This window comes from Hippocampus zosterae, chromosome 8, assembly GCF_025434085.1.
Source record: "Hippocampus zosterae strain Florida chromosome 8, ASM2543408v3, whole genome shotgun sequence".
NCBI lineage: Eukaryota > Metazoa > Chordata > Actinopteri > Syngnathiformes > Syngnathidae > Hippocampus > Hippocampus zosterae.
This window is the reverse complement of record NC_067458.1, coordinates 3005921-3024868: the sequence shown is the minus strand read 5'-3', so window position 1 is coordinate 3024868 and position 18948 is coordinate 3005921. Positions and strand designations below refer to the sequence as shown.

At 41.5% G+C, this 18948-nt stretch overlaps 1 protein-coding gene across 3 annotated transcripts in view; it reads left to right on the top strand.

Annotated features, from left to right (window-relative positions):
• The window catches only part of ect2 (epithelial cell transforming 2), a 103760-nt gene that overhangs the window by 24475 nt on the left and 60337 nt on the right, over positions 1 to 18948 (top strand). For all 3 annotated transcript variants that reach the window (XM_052073361.1, XM_052073359.1, XM_052073360.1), the window contains 3 exons: positions 305 to 412; positions 5222 to 5295; positions 11786 to 11916. In XM_052073361.1, coding sequence (XP_051929321.1) covers positions 305 to 412; positions 5222 to 5295; positions 11786 to 11916 — 313 coding nt within the window. The remainder of the gene's footprint in view (positions 1 to 304; positions 413 to 5221; positions 5296 to 11785; positions 11917 to 18948) is intronic.

Sequence of the window (18948 nt, the reverse complement as noted above, 5' to 3'; positions counted from 1 at the left end):
AACCCATTTACGATTACATTGACAACAACAACAATAATTTAGAAACTTCAATGAACCCAACATAGATGTTTTCAGAATGTGGGAGGAAGCTGCAGGACATAGACACCCATTAAATACTTTTTATGCCATGCTTCAGTACCGATTGATGGAGGTTACTGACGTTTTTCTATTCCCAGCAAAATGTTTTCAATGAAAAAAAAAATGCATGTCTGACAATCAAATCCATTGCGCCGAACAATTTACAACAGGGATTGTGAGTGTTCGTATCTGCATTAACTGATATGTGGTCTGTTTGTTATTGTAGAAAAACTTGGTGAATCTGGTTCATCACATGGGAGGCATCATTCGGAAAGACTTCAGTACCAAGGTTACACACCTCATTGCCCACTCCACTCATGGGGAGAAATACAGGGTTTGTACTTGCTAATCTTGATTTACTCTTCTCTTGAAAAGTTTTTGCTGTGACAATATTTTCAGGCGATAGGGACTGGGGTGGCCCATGCATAGCAAAAATCCGCACAAATCGACACCCATTGAAATACGCTGGGAGAGAAAAAAAATAAACCCAAAAATGTTTTCAAAAGATGTTGGTAAACATTTAAAATTCCATGAAAAATGGGGAACCCCCTTTGATAGACCTCCCACCACAAACAAACAAAAAAATTAATGTGAAAGGAAATCATTTAAAAAAAAAAAAACAGTGAATATGTTAAGGTACCGAACCCTGAGTTTGTGGGTGTCCACCGTATAAACATTTTGTTCACTTGCTATTGTTAGACCGACCATCATTCCGGTAGCACAATGTGGCTTGAAGGAGGATTTTGTACCATCCATTCATCATGGGGTAACCCAATTTATTTATTTTCTTGACAATAACTCGAAAACCTCTATCGCAAAGTAGCAAGCATTTTTTAGTGTTTTCAAAGGCAGCAAATGTTGCGTTCCAGTCAGCATTCATCAGTCTTCGTTCAAGATTGCAAATGTTCACCTGTACTTTTCTTGTTGTAAGGATTTTTTTTAACATGTTCAAAATGCGAAAAGAAAAATCACTGAAACTGTTGGCGAACATTTGCGACCTTGAAGGACCTCTGAGGAACTTTGACGTGAACATGCATTTTTCTACTTTGGCCAACAGTCCCAATTGTTCACCCCTCTGTGGGAGTGGAGTTTTAAGTACAGTATATCATGCTAAAGATTCTCCTTTGGAATCATTGTTGTATATTTTCGCAGCCATCCTAAGATACCATGAAGTGGTCAAAACTACAGGATTTGGGGGGTTTTGAAGCAAGTTTAGACCCCCATATCTGCTGAGCCGGTGGTGGCTCATTCTCGAAACTTGGTGGAGCAATGAACATTGTTATTGAGCACAAAATGCTGCTGTGGCGTCTGAGCAGTAATGGTCCGAATGAAAGCTCCAATGTTACCGTTTGTGCTGTGTACATTGTAACTTTAGTACAGGGCTAAAGTAAGAGACAACAATGAACACAGGTGAAATCCACATAAATGACTAACATTGTCTTAATTTTACTGTAATTGTCTTTGAGGGATTTTATTTTCTTACCTGTGCCATGTAGGGTTGGGCATTGTTTGAATTTCTGCAACTTTGGTTCCGATTCCAGTTCTTCGAGTCAATTCCAGTCTTTAATGATTCTTGGTTCCCATTCTTAACAACAACAACAAAAGTAGCTAACCAATGTTATTCTAGACAAATTCAAGAGTTTTAGAACTTCTCCGTTCTTTAATTTCAAGTTTTTACTTGTGAACTTTACTATGTCTTTAACCCGTATAAACATTTTTCACAAGAGCTTTATTTTTGAGAACCCCAAGAAAATACAAGAATTCAGCAATTACTTAAACCTTGCTTCTGAACAATGATTATTGGGCTAACCTAGTGTGTTTTTTTTCTTCAACACCAAATTACTGAAGACCACAGAGGTATGTGTGTTTTCTACCCAATTTAATTAAATTTCATATGTTGTTTTCACAAATTTTCCCCATATAAACTCAGCCCTGCGGCACGGTATCCAGTGGTTAGCACGTCGACTTCACAGTGCAGTGGTACCGGGTTCAATACCAGCTCCGGCCTCCCTGTGTGGAGTTTGCATGTTCTACCCGGGCCTGCGTGGGTTTTCTCCGGGTGCTCCGGTGTCCTCCCACGTTCCAAAAACATGCATGGCAGGCTGATTGAACACACTAAATTGTCCCTAGGTGTGAGTGTGAGCACGCATGGTTGTTCGTCTCTGTGTGCCCTGCGATTGGCTGCCAACCGGTTCAGGGTGTCCCCCGCCTACTGCCCGAAGACGGCTGGGATTGGCTCCAGCACCCCCCCCCCCCCCCCCCCCGCGACCCTAGTGAGGATTAAGCGGTTCGGAAAATGGATGGATGGAACTCAGACCTGATGTACATGACGTAATCCCACGATGCACACCGATTGGCATTTTTCTGGTAGTAGATGATGTATGGCATACTGCAGTAAAATCTACTAATGCAGTAATCATGACGCATACAGGGATGGCAATTTTCCTCGGATATGCGGAAATCCGCCGTTTTATTTCGGTTCGATTTTAAAATATATATTTTAAAATCGATTGATCGAATAATCGAAAAAATAATAATCAACAGAGTAATTGATAATGAAAGTAATCGTTAATTGCAGCCCTACATCTTATCTTGGGTTTTGCAATCCTTCAGATGATTCATACTCTGTGTAATATTCATCAGAGGCAGAGTCCGAATTGGTGGCGCCTTCACTGTGGGACTCTGTGTCTAATATATCAGTAGCTCTAATGCGTCAGTCTCTGATGAGAGTTGACTTGGTGCACTGCACTGGCAAACATTTGCCCTCCTCTCATATCCAATTGACCTGAAGTGGAGATGGAGCAGCAAGATTGTCACTTGATTCAGGAAAATGGGAGAAGACTCTTGCGAAATTAATGTTTTGCGACCATTACTTGTTCTCCATTCATTTAGGGTTTAAAGGAGATTTTCTTTGAAGACTTAGACTTTGATCTATATTCGACAAAAAAATGTTCATTTATGTAAATAGTTTTTTGGGGGGTGTTTTGTTTTTACTTCGTATGAATTACAAGTCGATTGCAAAAACAATGTAATTCTATCAATTTATTTTTAATGTCATACTCAACAATTGAGTTATTTTGTTTTTTGTGTTGTTTTCTTTTGACAGTAATTCAAATATCAATATTTTCTACATTTTCCCTCCCTCAAATAGTTTTTTTGGAGGGAGGGTGCGCAGTTATTTTTAAGCTTAAGGTGAATGTTATATTCATATATAATGTTATTTTGGTTTTGATAATTGCTAATTTAATCTGGCAAAAACATACAAATTGACAGTATTTAGATTCCTTGTGACAAGACGAATAATTTAATATGGGTGGTTCTCAGAAAGTATGGTCCAGGAATGTGACATGAGTGCCCAAAAATGAAGCTGTTGAAAACCATTAAAAAATATGCTTTAAATCAAACCTTCCCTGCAGTGCACTATGAATAACTAAAGATAGTGTTGTTGATTGAGATTTATTGAATATCATGGTAGTATGTACCATTTGGTAACTGAGTATTGAGCACTGAATGTTTTTTATTTTTAATATATATATATATTTATTTAAATATATGCTTAACAGTTTCACTACTTTCATACAAAGATATTACATTTAAAAACTGTTACAGATTACTAATTAGATGTAGAAAATGATCTCTGAATGAAGAACAATGGCTGTCATTTTACATTCGAGGATCATATGGACACCACAACTCATTAGCTGTTCGCTTGCAGCTGAACTGTGGGCCTTTCAAATCCTGCTGAATCACGCAAGAATACACTGACGAAATATTGCATGCCACAGGCATAAATAAATTGAGAGATCTATTTTATCGCTCCTTACAAAAAGAAATGGACACCACAGCATGTGGCTGGAGGATACTTCCTGAGAACCACCCATATGTATTTTCAAAAATGCCCACCATTTGACCTTTGTTGGCCACTCCTAAAAATGCCTAATGTTTTGAGCAGCAAGACCAGATCAAAAATGTTCATTATCAATCAGAGAATTCAAAAGCACTTTCAGACCTTTGTGTCTAGAATTTCGGCAAGGGACCTGTACTCTTAACCTCTACGACTGATAACCTCCTTCTGCTCTATGCAACTTAGTTTTTCAGATGCTTTGTAGTCCATTTCAAGCACGCTGATAAAATTCCTCTCAGTGCATAGCAGACCATCATATCCTTGATGATTTACACATTCATGGCTCACTTTTGGCCTCGTAATATTGAATTAAAAAGTTATGTGAAAGGGGAGAAATGTTCACTTTTTTTACCAGCTCACAAAGGCTGCCATGTTTGATAAATGACATCAATAATTTGACGTCTTACCAACACGTGACCACCAGTGACCCTAATTCCATCGTCACAGTGGCTGGAATATAGCTAGCTTGATTGTCTAAGTACACGATAACTGTAGAAGTATGCTAGAATAACCTTTGATGGTGGATTATGGCAATAGTGTACACCTGAAATAGCACAAGATATAAGTGATCCCAGGATGACTGACTAGAATTAAGCCGAAAGATCCGCGGCGGCAACTATAATGGTCTCTTTTGAATTTACGGTAAATGGTTGTATTTCACACGAGAATTTTAATAATAATAATAAGATATCCTTTATTTGTCCCACACTGGGGAAATTTACAGCCTCCAGCAGCAAGAATGTGGGTAGAGAGAAGAAAGAAGAAAAAACAAACACCGTTCAATTAAGTGCAATATAAATACAAAATGCATAAATTGCAGTGCTATTTACAATTGTTTTTCACATCATTTAATTATTATTATTATTATTGTTGTTATTTTTATTCAGCAACCTGACAGCAGTCGGTAGGAACGAGCGTCGGTATCTCTCCTTGCAGCTCGGGTGCAACAGTCTCTGGCTGAAGGAGCTACCTAGTGCTGTCAGGGCGGGCTGAAGAGGGTGGGAGGGACTGTCCATCATAGCTTTTAGCTTAGTTAGCATCCTTCTGTTGCCCACCTCCTCCAGAGTGTCACTCAATTTTGGATTTATGAGTGAATTAAATATTTACTTGTTTATTTTTACACACCCACTCAACCCCAAACCCAATGACAACCACCGTTCACCAACACCGGCGTCCACTAAAAATCAAGCGCTGGAATAAATAGACACAACCGTTGTTTAATATTTTGATTTGTTTTAGCTGGCTGTGTGCATGGGGACACCCATCCTTACCCCGTCATGGATATACAAAGCTTGGGAAAGAAGAAATGACGAGTAAGTCTGCAGTGGTTACTTTTTTTTCATATTTAACAGACTGTACTACAATATTTTGAATCATTAATCTGAAATTTTATAGGAACATACCTCTCTATATTCTCATTCATCCAGGTCATTACATTCTCAAAAAAAAAGAATTGATCACAACTGGACTGGCCTGGTAGTCTTAGACGGTGTGCCTTTCATTCAAACAGGCTTTGGTTCATGCAACAAGGCTTAGTTAGGACTATACCAGCCTGAGTTGGTGTTGAAAGCTCAACTATTTACACTCCCAATTTCTAGGCCCGCCACAACCAAGAATGTTGTCATTCTTTTGGACTGCAAAACAGGAGTTGTGAAGATTGCAGTGAGGCCTCAGACTGAAGCAACTCTTCCTTTAATAATCCATTCAGTTATAAAAAGGCAGTAGTGCAGCTTAAAAAGCGACTTAGCGTTATTTGTTTGAAGCAAAATCAACAAGTTTCATTGGAATGGAGGAGATGACATTATATGGGGGTAGGGTAGGTGTAAGCCAGCTCCACTGTTTAAAAGCAGAAGATAGGATAAGGAAATGTTTATTTGTCCCACGATAGAGAAATTTGCAATAGAGATGATGTTTCAAATTTGATGGTCGCTCTCACAGAGCAGCACGATGGACGACTGGTTAGCCCGTCCAGCTCACAGTGCAGAGTTCCAAAGGGTCTTTCAAATATGGAGTTTGCATGTTCTTCCCATGCCTGCATGGGTTTTCTTTGGTTCTCCGTTTTCCTCCCACATTCTGAAAACATTAATGGTAGGTTATTAGACAATAAATTTTCCCGAGGTGTGATGGTGAGTGCGAATGGGTGTTTATCTATGTTGCTCTGGAATTGGGGAAACCAAGCAAGGACTGAGTAGGTGCATGGTGCAATACAGTGGGGATACTTCCTAAGGTCAAGACTCGGCTGTCTACTTGGACCTTAAAGAGAAGATGCACTCCTTTGATAAAAATGTACAATTCTTGACTGGGAAGACAGATGGTGGAAATAGCAGTGAGAGGTCATCTACATGAAGGTGGAAAGACCATCTCTTCTGAGAGGTGGTGGCTTACAACATCACCTGTCCCCAACATACAATACCGTCCTTTCATCCATTCCAGAGGAACTCATTGATTTTTGCCTCCAACAAAAAACAAAAGACAGTCACTTTTGGCTGTCTGAGGTAGTTCCATTACATTTGTACAACTGAATGGAATATAAATGAGGGAGTTACCACCCAACAGCTCTTGCTTATGGATTGAGGTCTGTCTTCAAGGGATCTTCACCGTAGGTAGGAATTCTTCTTCAAAACAATATTAGGGCCCGAGATCTCGCTTGCTTTCATAGAAATTATTAGGGGTCAAACACCGACCACTGTGAGGTCCCAATTGTTTTGAAAAAATTATTATTGGGGCCCAAGCAGCGACTGCTGCGAGGTGTCCGTTGTTGATTTTTGTTGAAATAATCATATTAACAATAATGTTTTTTTTTTCACAAAAGGAATTGAATCACATTGTTGGGGACCTAAAGATGTACGAAAAGTCACCACACTCATCAGCCCTGTTGAAAATGTTTGTATTTTAAAGTTGTCATAAACATTGAAAACAATGGCCGTGCAGCACCACCTAGAGTAGAAAAATAAAAACCAAACCCGTATGTATGACTGAGGCCAATAAGAATTAAAACGCACTTGGAGCACCACGAGACATACAAAAAAGTCCATTGCAGCAATTGTCGAAAATGAACAGGAAGTGAGCTATGAATTTTTGAATGTCCAACTTTGGCCCATTTTTCACATTTACAGGCGTCATACTTTTGCACCCAAGAAGAATCATCCGATTGACTTCAAACTTTGGCTATGCCATCCTAAGACCTGGGACAACAACATCGGAAATAAAATGTTGAATTTTTGAGATACGATCTGACAGGGCAGGGCATCAAAATTTGCCCTTAATATTCCTTTCACTACAAAAGAGTAACTGCTTAATTACTCCCCTGGACATGTTCCCAAAAATCCCAAACCTCACATGTATATAAATGTGTGCTGAGACATCTATGTAACATTCTGTTATTCATACAGCACCACCAAGTGATCAGTAGAAATGTCTTTTTTAACATTTCTATTAGTATTAGTACTGGTATTATGTTTTTAACAAAAGTAAATCATTTTTGAGGATGGGGGGAACCTAAACTTGTTCTAAAACTTACCAAATTTTGTGCACTCATCCGGCTTGGTAAAAAAATTGATATTTTAAAATTGTTTACATTTTAATGTACTGCACTTAGCCCATTGAATGAATGCAACAAAAAAATGGTTGGAAAAGCCTTGACGTTGATCATGCTCATGTTCATTATTTTCCATAATGTAATGATAAAAATTCTACCTTCATATATTTTAATTTGTTGCACACCAACTGAATAATTTGAGGTATTTTATTGTTTTAATACTGATGGTTTTGGCATCTAGCTCATGAAAACCCCAAATTCCTATCTCAAAAAATTTGCATATCATGAAAAGGCACTCTAAAGGAGCTATTCACCTAATCATATGTCTAGAAGGCCACCATTGACACCCTCAAACAAGAGGGTAAGACACAGAAAGAAATCTCTGAGCAAATAGGCTGTTCCCAAAGCGCTGTATCAAGGCACCTCTGGGAAGGAAATAGTGTGGCAGAAAACACTCCACAACCAGAAGAGGTGATTGGACACTGGGGAGGAATGTAGAGCAGGGCCGATTTCCACACCTTGGGGGATCTGTGGAAGCAGCGGACTGAGTCTGGCGTAGAAGCATCCAGAACCACAATGCACAGGCATGTGCAGGAAATGCGTCAAGCCACTTTTGAACCAGAAACAGCGGCAGACGCGGCTGACCCTCGGCTCCAGAGAAGCGGCACTGGACCGATGCTCAGTGGTCCAAAGTACTTTTTTTGGATGAAAGCAAATCATTCGGAAATCAAGGTGCCAGAGTCTGGAGGAAGAGTGGGGAGAAGGAAATGCCTTAAGTCTAATATCAAGTACCCACAGTTAGTGGTCTGGGGTGCAATGTCAGCTCCTGGTTTTGTTCCACTGTGTTTTATCAAGGGCAGGGTCAATGCAGTTAGCTATCGGGAAATTTTCCTGAAAAGATGGAGATGAAGATTTCATTTTTCAGCATGACCTGGCCACCTGCACTGGTATAGTGACCATGGTATTACTGTGCTCAATTGGCCTGTCAACTCTCCTGACCTAAATCCCAAAGAGAATTTGTGGGATATTGTGAAGAGGAAGTTGAGAGACACCAGACCCAGCACTGTGGATGAGCTTAAGGCCGCCATCAAAGTATCCTGTGCCTCCATAACACCTCAGCAGTGCCACAGGTTGATTTCCTCCATGCCACACCACATTGAAGCAGTCATTTCTGTAAAAGGATTCCTGAAGTATTGAGTACATAACTGAACATCATTATTTGAATTTTTTGTTTTAAAAACACTTTTTTTTTTATTGGTCGGATGAAATATGCAATTTTTTTGAGATGGGGATTTTTGGTCCATACCAAAATCATCAATATCAAAACAGTAAAAGGCTTGAATTGCTTCCGTTGTGTGAGATTAAAATACATGAACGTCTAATGTTTATCAGGCGGCCCGGTAGTCCAGTGGTTAGCATGTCGACTTCACAGTGCTGAGGTACATGTCGACTTCACAGTGCTGAGGTACTCCCTGTGTGGAGTTTGCATGTTCTCCCCGGGCCTGCGGGGGTTTTCTCCGGGTACTCCGGTTTCCTCCCACTTTCCAAAAGCGTGCATTGCAGGCTGATTGAACACTCTAAATTATCCCTAGGTGTGAGTGTGGGCATGCATGGTTGTTCGTCTCTGTGTGTCCTGCGATTGGCTGGCAACCGATTCAGGGTGTCCCCCGCCTGCTGCCCGAAGACGGCTGGGATAGGCTCCAGCACCCCCGTGACCCTAGTGAGGATAAAGCGTTTCGGAAGATGAATGAATGAATGAATAATGTTTATCACTACATTACAGAAAATAACGAACTTTATCACAATATGCTAATTTTTTTAGAAGAACCTGTATGTTCTCCATATTACACCTAATTGACAAAAGTGTAGGCCGGAAGATATGTTCCGTTGTATCATCGGATCTGCGACCGCATGTTTTGGACACTCAGGTGAAGAGAGGGGTGGAGCTGTCAACTGATCACCACCTGGTGGTGAGTAGGCTCCGATGGTGGGGGAAGATGCCGGTCCGTCCTGGCAGACCCAAATATATATGATATATTTATAAATATATACATATTGTGAGGGTTTGTTGGGAGCGTCTTGCGGAATCCCCTGTCAGAAAGAGTTTCAACTCCCACCTCCGGCAGAGCTTTTCCCATGTCCCGGGAGAGGCGGGGGACATTGAGTCCGAATGGACCATGTTCCGCGCCGCTATTGTTGAGGCGGCCAATCTGAGTTGTGGCCGTAAGGTGGTTGGTGCCTGTCGTGGCGGCAAACCCCGTACTCGCTGGTGAACACCAGCAGTAAGGGATGTCGTCAAGCTGAAGAAGGAGTCCTATCGGGCCTTTATGGCCTCTGGGACTCCAGAGGCAGCTGACGGGTATCGACTGGCTAAGCGGAACGCAGCTTCGGTGGTCACCGAGGCAAAAACCCAGGCGTGGGAAGAGTTTGGTGAGGCCATGGAAGCCGACTTCCGGACGGCTTCAAGGAAATTCTGGTCCACCATATGACGTCTCAGGAGGGGGAAGCAGTGCACCACTAACACTGTGTACAGTGGGGATGGGCCGCTGCTGACTTTGACTCGGGACCTTGTGAACCGGTGGCATAGTACTTCGAAGACCTCCTCAACTCCACCAACACGCCTTCTTCGGAGGAAGCAGAGTCTGAGGATCCTGAGGTAGGCTCTCCTATCTCTGTGGTTGAAGTCACCGATGTGGTTAAAAAGCTCCTCGGTGGCAAGGCCTGAGGGGTGGATGAGATTCGCCCGCAGTTCCTCAAGGCTCTGGATGCTGTGGGGCTGTCCTGGTTGACACTCCTCTGCAGTATAGCGTGGTCAGCGGGGAGAGTGCCTCTGGACTGGCAGACCGGGGTGGTGGTCCCTCTTTATAAAAAGGGGGACCGCAGGGTGTTTTCCAACTACAGATGGATCACACTCCTCAGCCTCCCTGGTAAGGTCGATTCAGGGGTGCTGGAGAGGAGGGTACGTCAGGAAGTCGAGCCTCAGATTGAGGAGGAGCAGTGTGGTTTTCATCCTGGCCGTTGAACTATGGACCAGCTCTACACCCTTAGCAGGGTCCTCGAGGGTACGTGGGAACTTGCCCAACCAGTCTACATGTGTTTTGTGGACTTGGAGAAGGCATTTGACCGTGTCCCTCGGGGAGTTCTGTGAGGGGTGCTTCGGGAGTATGGGGTACCGAGCCCCCTGATACAGGCTGTTCGGTCCCTATACTGCCAATGTCAGAGTTTGGTTCGCATTGCCAGCAATAAGTCGGAATTGTTTCCAGTGAGGGTTGGACTCCGCCAAAGCTGCTCTTTGTCGCCGATTCTGTTCATCACCTTTATGAACAGAATTTCTCGGCGCAGCCAACGCGTTGAGGGGGTCCGTTTTGGTGACCTCAGTATTGCATCTCTGCTTTTTGCAGATGATGTGGTTCTGTTGGCTCTCCAACTCTCTCTGGAGCGTTTCGCAGCCGAGTGTGAAGCGGTTGGGATGAGGATCAGCACCTCCAAATCTGAAACCATGGTCCTCAGTCGGAAAAGGGTGGAGTGCCCTCTCTGGGTCGGGGAGGTGATCTTTCCTTAAATGGAGGAGTTTAAGTATCTTGGGGTCTTGTTTACGAGTGAGGGCAGGAGGGAGCGAGAGATCGACAGGCGGATCGGTACAGCGTCTGCTGTGATGCAGACGTTGTATCGGTCTGTCGTGGTAAAGAAGGAGCTGAGCGAAAGGGCGAGTTTCTCAATTTACCGGTCGATCTACACCCCAACGAGCAATGGGTCGTGACCGAAAGAATGAGATCCCGGATACAAGAGTCCGAAATGAGTTTTCTCCGCAGGGTGTCCGGGCTCATAAATTCATCATAAATTTGAGGGGGACGTTTTTCCCTCATAGGCCTCGTGACGTCTGCTCACCATCCTGCTCATTTTGGGGCACTTCTGAGTCATTTAATGTTCTCTTTGGGCCCTAGTGAATGAGCTGAATATTTTTATGGTGGAATGTTTGCAATCAAAAGAAAACAGAAAAAAACGGCTGAATACAAAGCAATTACCCTCCCCAACATCTCCCACTCAAAATGTAAACTTTTCAGTTTTAAAATGTGCTTGCAAAGACCTGAACATTTGAAAATTTAATATGGTACCCTATGTCAGTTTGCCATATTTTGCGGTTGTTAAGTACAGATTTTAATAAAGTTATGAAAACTGTGTTTTAGGTTTCAATTTTAAAAAACAAATCTACTATTTAGGAAACATCGCATTTTTGACAATCAGCCTGTTCTCTTCCTTTTCAGGTCATTCCATGCAGGAGAGGAAGATTTTCGAACAGAATTTAAAGTTCCTCCATTCCAAGACTGCATCATCAGTTTTTGGGGGTTTTCAGATGAGGAGAGAACCAATATGGAAGAGAGGACTGTGAAACATGGTCAGTGATTTTGGCTGAAAATTAATTTAATTTTTTTTCCCCAAGTCAATTTTTGAACATTAACAAGTTTTTTCATTAGTTGATTAAAAGCAATTTGATTTTGGACAATGCCATTGCTTGTGTTTTGGAGGCTATTTGATCTGACATCAAAAACTTAAAGTGCATAATGAAATATAATTTTGGCTGCCTTTCAGTTGGATAAGAGTATCTAAATTGTCAGTGTTAACAGAAATAGGTAGAGTGGAACCTCAAGTCATAAACTGGATTCGTTCAAATATTTATCAACTGAAGTAATGTTTCCGTTTAATATGAATGAAACAGATTTAATCCATTCCATCCTATGAATGAATGAGTACATACTCATATGATGAAATTAGGGCTGTGTGATATGGCTACAATTTAATATACAGTAATCCCTCGTTTATCACGGTTAATGGGGACCAAAACCACCCGCAATAAACGAAAATCCGTGAAGTAGCGTCCAATTAACATAAACAGGTAAAAAAAACTTTTGTTTTTTTAAATTAAAGTCCTCAAATGGTCCGCGGGAAGCTGCAAAAAACAGCGAGTCACATAGAGCAACATATACAGTACTGTACTCCATGTATATGTAACCAAAAAAACCCCAGCCCTTTTTTTAATGTTTGAAAAAATCTGCGATGTACTGAACCCGCGATAAACGAACCGCGAAGTAGCGAGGGATCACTGTAATGCTATCTTTTCCAGATATCTTGATCATGATACGTTAACGATTTTAGCATATGATCAGTGAAAACTATGCATTTTTTCAAAGAAAAACATTGTTTTTTGGGGCCTGGGGGAGGGGGTATTGTGGAAGTTACATATAGCCAAAATTAGCAAAGTCAGCAAAAATGAAAAATAATTGCATTGAATTTTTGTCGTGAAACTCTGCTTTAATGACAAACAATTTTGTTTTGCAATTTTGCATCCATTTTCCAAATTACTAATCCTCAAAATGAATATAATTTACATCTTCTAGGCCAGTCCTCTCTGCTAACATTTTCTCTCCAGACACCTATTTAACTGCCTGCTATTTCCTGTTCAAAGTTAGATACGCTCCCCTTTAATGTGGTTTCTGCAAGACATTTGTGATGTGCACTCAGTCACCCAAGCACTTAATTCCGGTCTATCATGACAGCATTACGTTCACTTAGCAATTAGCAAGGCTTCTCCTTCCTTCCATCTGTTCATTTCTCCTTTTAAGCCCTTTGTGAGAATGATACTTTGAAAGAAGTGAAGTGTATCCGACGCCATGCGATGCTATGATTACAGTGAGCCCTCGCTATTTCGCGTTTCGTTAATCGCGGCTTCAGTGCATCACAGATTTTAGATATTGTTTGTTTATTTATTGAACATAAAAAACACAATGCAACAACAAACTGACAAAAATGAGGGCAAGCAAAAATTGTAAAAAGGAAAGAAAAAAACAATCATCACAATTCTATGTTCAAAGGAGTAGGAAGGAGTAAGAAATTTATCTGGTCCTACCCCCTTGTTATGTAGCAACATACGAGTTGATCCTTTTTCAATACAAAAATAAAGGAAAAATCAACATATCATCAAAGCTTTTAATCCTTATGTGTACTGTACTATCTATACAACTCTCGGTTTGTATATACACACTCTCTCTTACATATTTTTTTAATCAATTTTCTCATATTCATAATAAATACTACGTTGTGAAAGCGCTATATAAATCAGCGTGTATTGTATTGTATTTCATTAATACATTTAACATGTTGATCAATGCAATTCTGATGTATTACTATATGTTATAGATATATCAAATTGATCAGCTTAACTCTGATTTGTGTACCGTATTTTCACGACTATTCGACGCACCGTACTAATGGCCGCAGTCTCATTAATGGGTGACATTTCTGTATTTTACACATACACAGGACGCACCGTGCTAATGGCCGCAGTTTTACAGTGGTAAAACATACGCCAGCTTAAACATACGGCATGCATGCGCGCACTCTAACACGTTAGCTTGAACCATACGGTAGCATGCCAAGACATACAGATAAGATAAAAACACATTTTTAAAAAGGCAACGAAAGCAGAACTGAGTTCGGGTGTTTTTTATTTAGCCATCAAACAATGTTCTCACGTTTTTCGAACAATCATCACCCAGAAATCCATCAAAGTCCTCATCCTCTGTATCAGAAGCAGAGGACTGCACATCTCAGTTGTCATTGAATGCATCACATGCTAGTGTGAGTTGCTACGCATTGCCGAGCGGAAAGAAGGAGTAGCAACAGCAAAGTCAACATTTCTCTCGTGTGAAGCTTTCCCACATTTGAAAGTAAAGAACAGAGCGAAACATGGTGGCAGCGCGTGTGTGTAGAAAGAATTGAACAATTGTGCAAGTACCGTAATCCATCAAAAACGGCGCGTTCCCTCTCGTTGTTGCGTATTGTGGCGTAACTCGCCAAGCGCTGCCTCTCACTCTTTGTAAAGTTGTGTTTGCCACCGATCATCCATTGTTCCCATGCCGTTCGCAACTTTACTTTGAACGCCCGGTTGATGCCAATGTCCAGCGGTTGGAGTTCTTTAGTCAAGCCTCCGGGAATAACGGCAAGCTCAGTTCATTTGCTTGACTTGTTTTTTCACCGCTGCTGTGAGATGGGCATGCATGCCAAAAGCATAACCGGTGGCTTTAAGTTTGAACTGAGCTTCGTAGGCGTGTCTTTTTGTCGAATTTATTTTCAGGGGTTCTTAGAAACCAAAACCGGAGTTGTTTTGCAACAATGCACATTGCCACACTCTATACAAGTGTTGGTACTGGCTTGAGGCGTCCCTTTAGCGTCCACTTACACGCCCACCCTTCACCATTGGCGGACTAGCTTGCCTGTCCTCTCTCTCCCTCTCTCTCTCTCTCTCTCTCCCTCTCCATATATGTATATATACACGCCCACCCTTCCCTGATTGGCCGACTTCTTTCCCGCATGCCTGGCCACAGTCACTTCCGCCTTTTCTCTATATAAACAGCGTGTCGGCTGTCAGTCAGATTTTGCAACTCAGCGCATATAAAGGACGCTCCGCACCATAAGGCGTCCTGTCCATTTTGGAGAAAATTTAAGACTTTTAACCTTATAGTCGTGAAAATACGGTAATTTTTTTGTACTAATCTTTTGAATTTGTTTTTGAACTCGACAAGCGATACTCATTTTCAGGTGCGTTTCCAAATTATTCTACAGATTGAGACCTATTACTGATACACTCATTCGCTTGATGTTTGTTCTTGTTTTGGATTTTTTTGTATTGGTATTGGTTAGTACCCCTTAAATTAATTGGTTAGTACCCAGTATTGTATATGTTGCTCTATGTGACTCGCTGTTGTTTTGCGGACTTAAAAAAAATATATATATATTATTCTTTTTTTTTTTTTACCTGTGTATGTTTATTGGTCGCTACTTCGCGGATTTTCGTTTATTGTGGGTGGTTTTGGTCCCCATTAACCATGATAAACGAGGGATTACTGTACAGTACTGACTTAGTAGCGCAAGTGTTCTACAGACAGTTGTTTCCACCTGAAACTTTTTGCTAAACTTGCTGCTGCAGAATTTTGCATTGACCTGCTGACTACCTGGCTGCTGGTGACAAAAGCAGCCTAGCTAAGGTCTTAGGGACGGTGTCCGCCGTTTACTTTGCGGAAAACGTTCAAAATCTGTAATTCAGCTTTTTTATTATTATTTTTTTTGTGTGTGATGAGGCCCAAATGCAAATGACTATACTTAGTAGACAGCATGCATTGAGAGACTTTTTATGTTGGGCTGGGGGAGGAATAGTTAATAATAACGTTTTTGTTGTTGTTGTTCTTTTATTCATTTGCAAAGTAGTACTATTTGTTGTTATTTACATTCACTTACCCTGTTAGTTAATTTTCATTGACTGTTAAATTCAAGAGTGTCACGGTGTAGGTCGGACTGGTTACCACGTCCGCCTCACAATGCAGAGGTGCACGGTTCGATTCAGGCTCCGGCTTTCTGTTGTGGCGTTTTCATATTCTTCTCCGGGTATGCCAGTTTCCTGCCACATACCAAAAACATACATGGCACGTTAATGGAGCACTCCAAATTGGTCCTAGATGTGATTTTGAGTAAGGATGGTTGTTTGTCTACGTGTGCCCTCCCATGACTGGCGAACAGTTCAGGGTGTCGTCCGCCTACTGCCCGAAGACAGCTGGGATAGTCTCCACCATGACCAGTGACCCTTGTGTGGAAGGGGGGTTAGAAAATGGATGGACCTGTTGGCAGCTGTGTGGCATAAGATTGACAAGTGACAACTTTTGGTCCATCAACTCAAACTTCCTTTGTTGTCCTTATTACACGCAGTTTACTGCAGATGACTAACGACAATAGACATGATAATAGAAAAGTGACACCTTTACACATCAAGAGCTATTTCCTGTGGTATAAGGTGCAATATTAAATGAGCAGTCTTTCACCTCTTATGAGAGCCACTACCTTTTTCTCGAGTCAGCGATCTGGCTGTCCCCCTCCAATGTTGACTCCTTTTTCCTCTCTTCATTGCTTCAGTGGAGGGTTCAAGACTTTTTTGCCACCGCATTTACCAAGTTTCAAAATGTACTTGTCTTTTCCTTTTGCACTTATGTGAAGTGCCTTTGAGTGAAGTCCTATACAACTTTATTTTAATTATCCTGTCATAACTATTATTTTTATTAATATTAAAGTGACAATCATACAGATGTTAGACTTCGTATCATTTCCACATGGTGATCACGATTACCATGTGATCACGATTGGACACATTGATTGCTTCTTGACTTGTACATTTTTTGGTTTTATCAGAATTATATTGAATTATTAATTATCCAAGCTACTTACCTCAGAGACGCGGGCATGCTGGAACCTATCCCGCCAGTCTTTGGGCAGTAGGCAGGGAATACCCTGAACTGGTTGCCAGCCTCTTGTTTTATGTTGTCTTGAGAGTGAAGAAATTTCATCATACAATTTGACAAGTTGTATCCAATCCAATCCAATCTAATCCAATCGCAGGCCACACAGAGACAAATAACCATACAGGCTCACAGTCACACCTAGGGACAATTTAAAGTGTTCTACCGATCTGCCTTGCATGGTCTTGGAATGTGAAGTAAACTGGAGTAGAGGTAAGATCGGTCCGCCTGAGCCCGAGGGTCGGGTCGGGCTAAAATGCCTAAAATGTTAATCATTGCTTCGGGTCAGGTCGGGCTTCTCTCTCGCTGAATTTTTTTTTGTTTCGAAGCCGTGAATAGTTATGGCCACGAGAGACCTTGGTTCGCAAAAAAACAGAAGTTGTCTCATCACAACACATACCGTACTAAACTCTTGCAATGACAATAAAAATAATTCCTTCCTGTCTCTGTCGAGTATCCACCCATCATTGTTTGTCTTTGTCTCTTCTCTTTCTTAAAGTGCCGCGCTAGATTCTTCAGGACGTAGTGCTGATGTGGTTTACGGCTTTTTCAACCCGTGAAAATGATGGACAGCCTTACATTTTCCCCGTCCACCCTTAAAAAAAATCAGTCAATGATGCTAAATTGTCGGTTAATGTAACCTCTTCAGAAACAGAAATATTAAAGATGTACATTTTTATACAGTCTTGTTTAACTTGGATTTCGTTACAAAAGACAGGCTCTGTTATCAGAAATCACCCCTCCTCCTCCCCAGTCTTCACAAATAAAATATGAAATCGCGTGTTTGCTTCGGGCTTGGGCCTGCAACTCAAGTTAAGTGATCGGCCTCGGGCCGGGTCGGGCTTAAATATGCCTTGGTCCGGGTCGGGTCGGGCTACATTTTTCAGGACCGATCTTAGCTCTTAACTGGAGTACCCAGAGAAACCCATGCATGGGGAGTACATGCAAAATCCAAACAGGAAGGCCGAAGCATGAAATTGAGCCGCGGACCTCTGCACTGTGAGGCAGATGTGCTAACCTTTTCCCCACCCTTCAACGATCACAATTATCAGTAGAAAAAAGAAATAAAAATAATGTCCGCATTTGGCATCCATGCCAAGGCAGCTGCAATTTTTTGTTTATGTATCACATTATTTGTAATCCGAGGTTCCTCACCTGTAATCCATCCAACCATTTTCCGATTTGCTTTATCCTCGCGAGGGTCGCCATGGGTGCTGGAGCCTATCTCAGCCTTCTTCGGGCAGTAGGTGGGGGGTTTGAACACCCTTAACCGGTTGCCAGCCAATCACAGGGCACACAGAGACGAGCAACCAACCGCACTCACATCTAGGGACAATTTAGAGCAGGGGTACAGTTATATCTCGGTTTTCGACCATAATCCGTTCCAGAAGGCTGTTCGAAAACGGATTTGTTCGAAAACCGAAACCACACTCTTTAAAAAACAACAACACATCTGCTCACAATGAAATGCACGAGGAAGCATCACTTCCTTGTCTACCCGAGGAAGCATCACTTCCTCGTGTAAGGAAGCCGAGAGGAGTCAAGTGGCGCATTCAAGTGCGCTCAGTTTGGTCGAGAACCGATTTTCGGTCGTAATCCGAAGCATAAAAACTCGATGAATGCGATGAATCTTTAAAAAAAAGAGACCGTATTACTCTATAAAGTCATATCGTATTGACATGGCTTGATGTCCTCTCTGCAACCCCAAGACGATGCACTGTGTAATCGACTATCAATTATCAACACGTATTGTTTTGTGTTTTTGGTTATTGTAAAGTGTCCTTGGGTGTCTTGAAAGGCGCTTATAAATAAAATGTATTATTATTATTATTAATTTGACCAAAGAATCTACCAGACATCATCATTAGACCTGACCGACGGTTATTACTAGACCTTGTGACGAATGTTTTATTCATAATGTTACCATGTCTACAACTAGTAAATATAGAATAACTAAGACTTTTTCACAATATTTTTCATGAGCCTTGAGATCTAATGACCAACTTCAATACTTACCTTGGAATCGTGCCTCCCGTCGAATCTTTCTTTCATGTTTTGTGCATACAGCACACGTGATTGAGTGATAC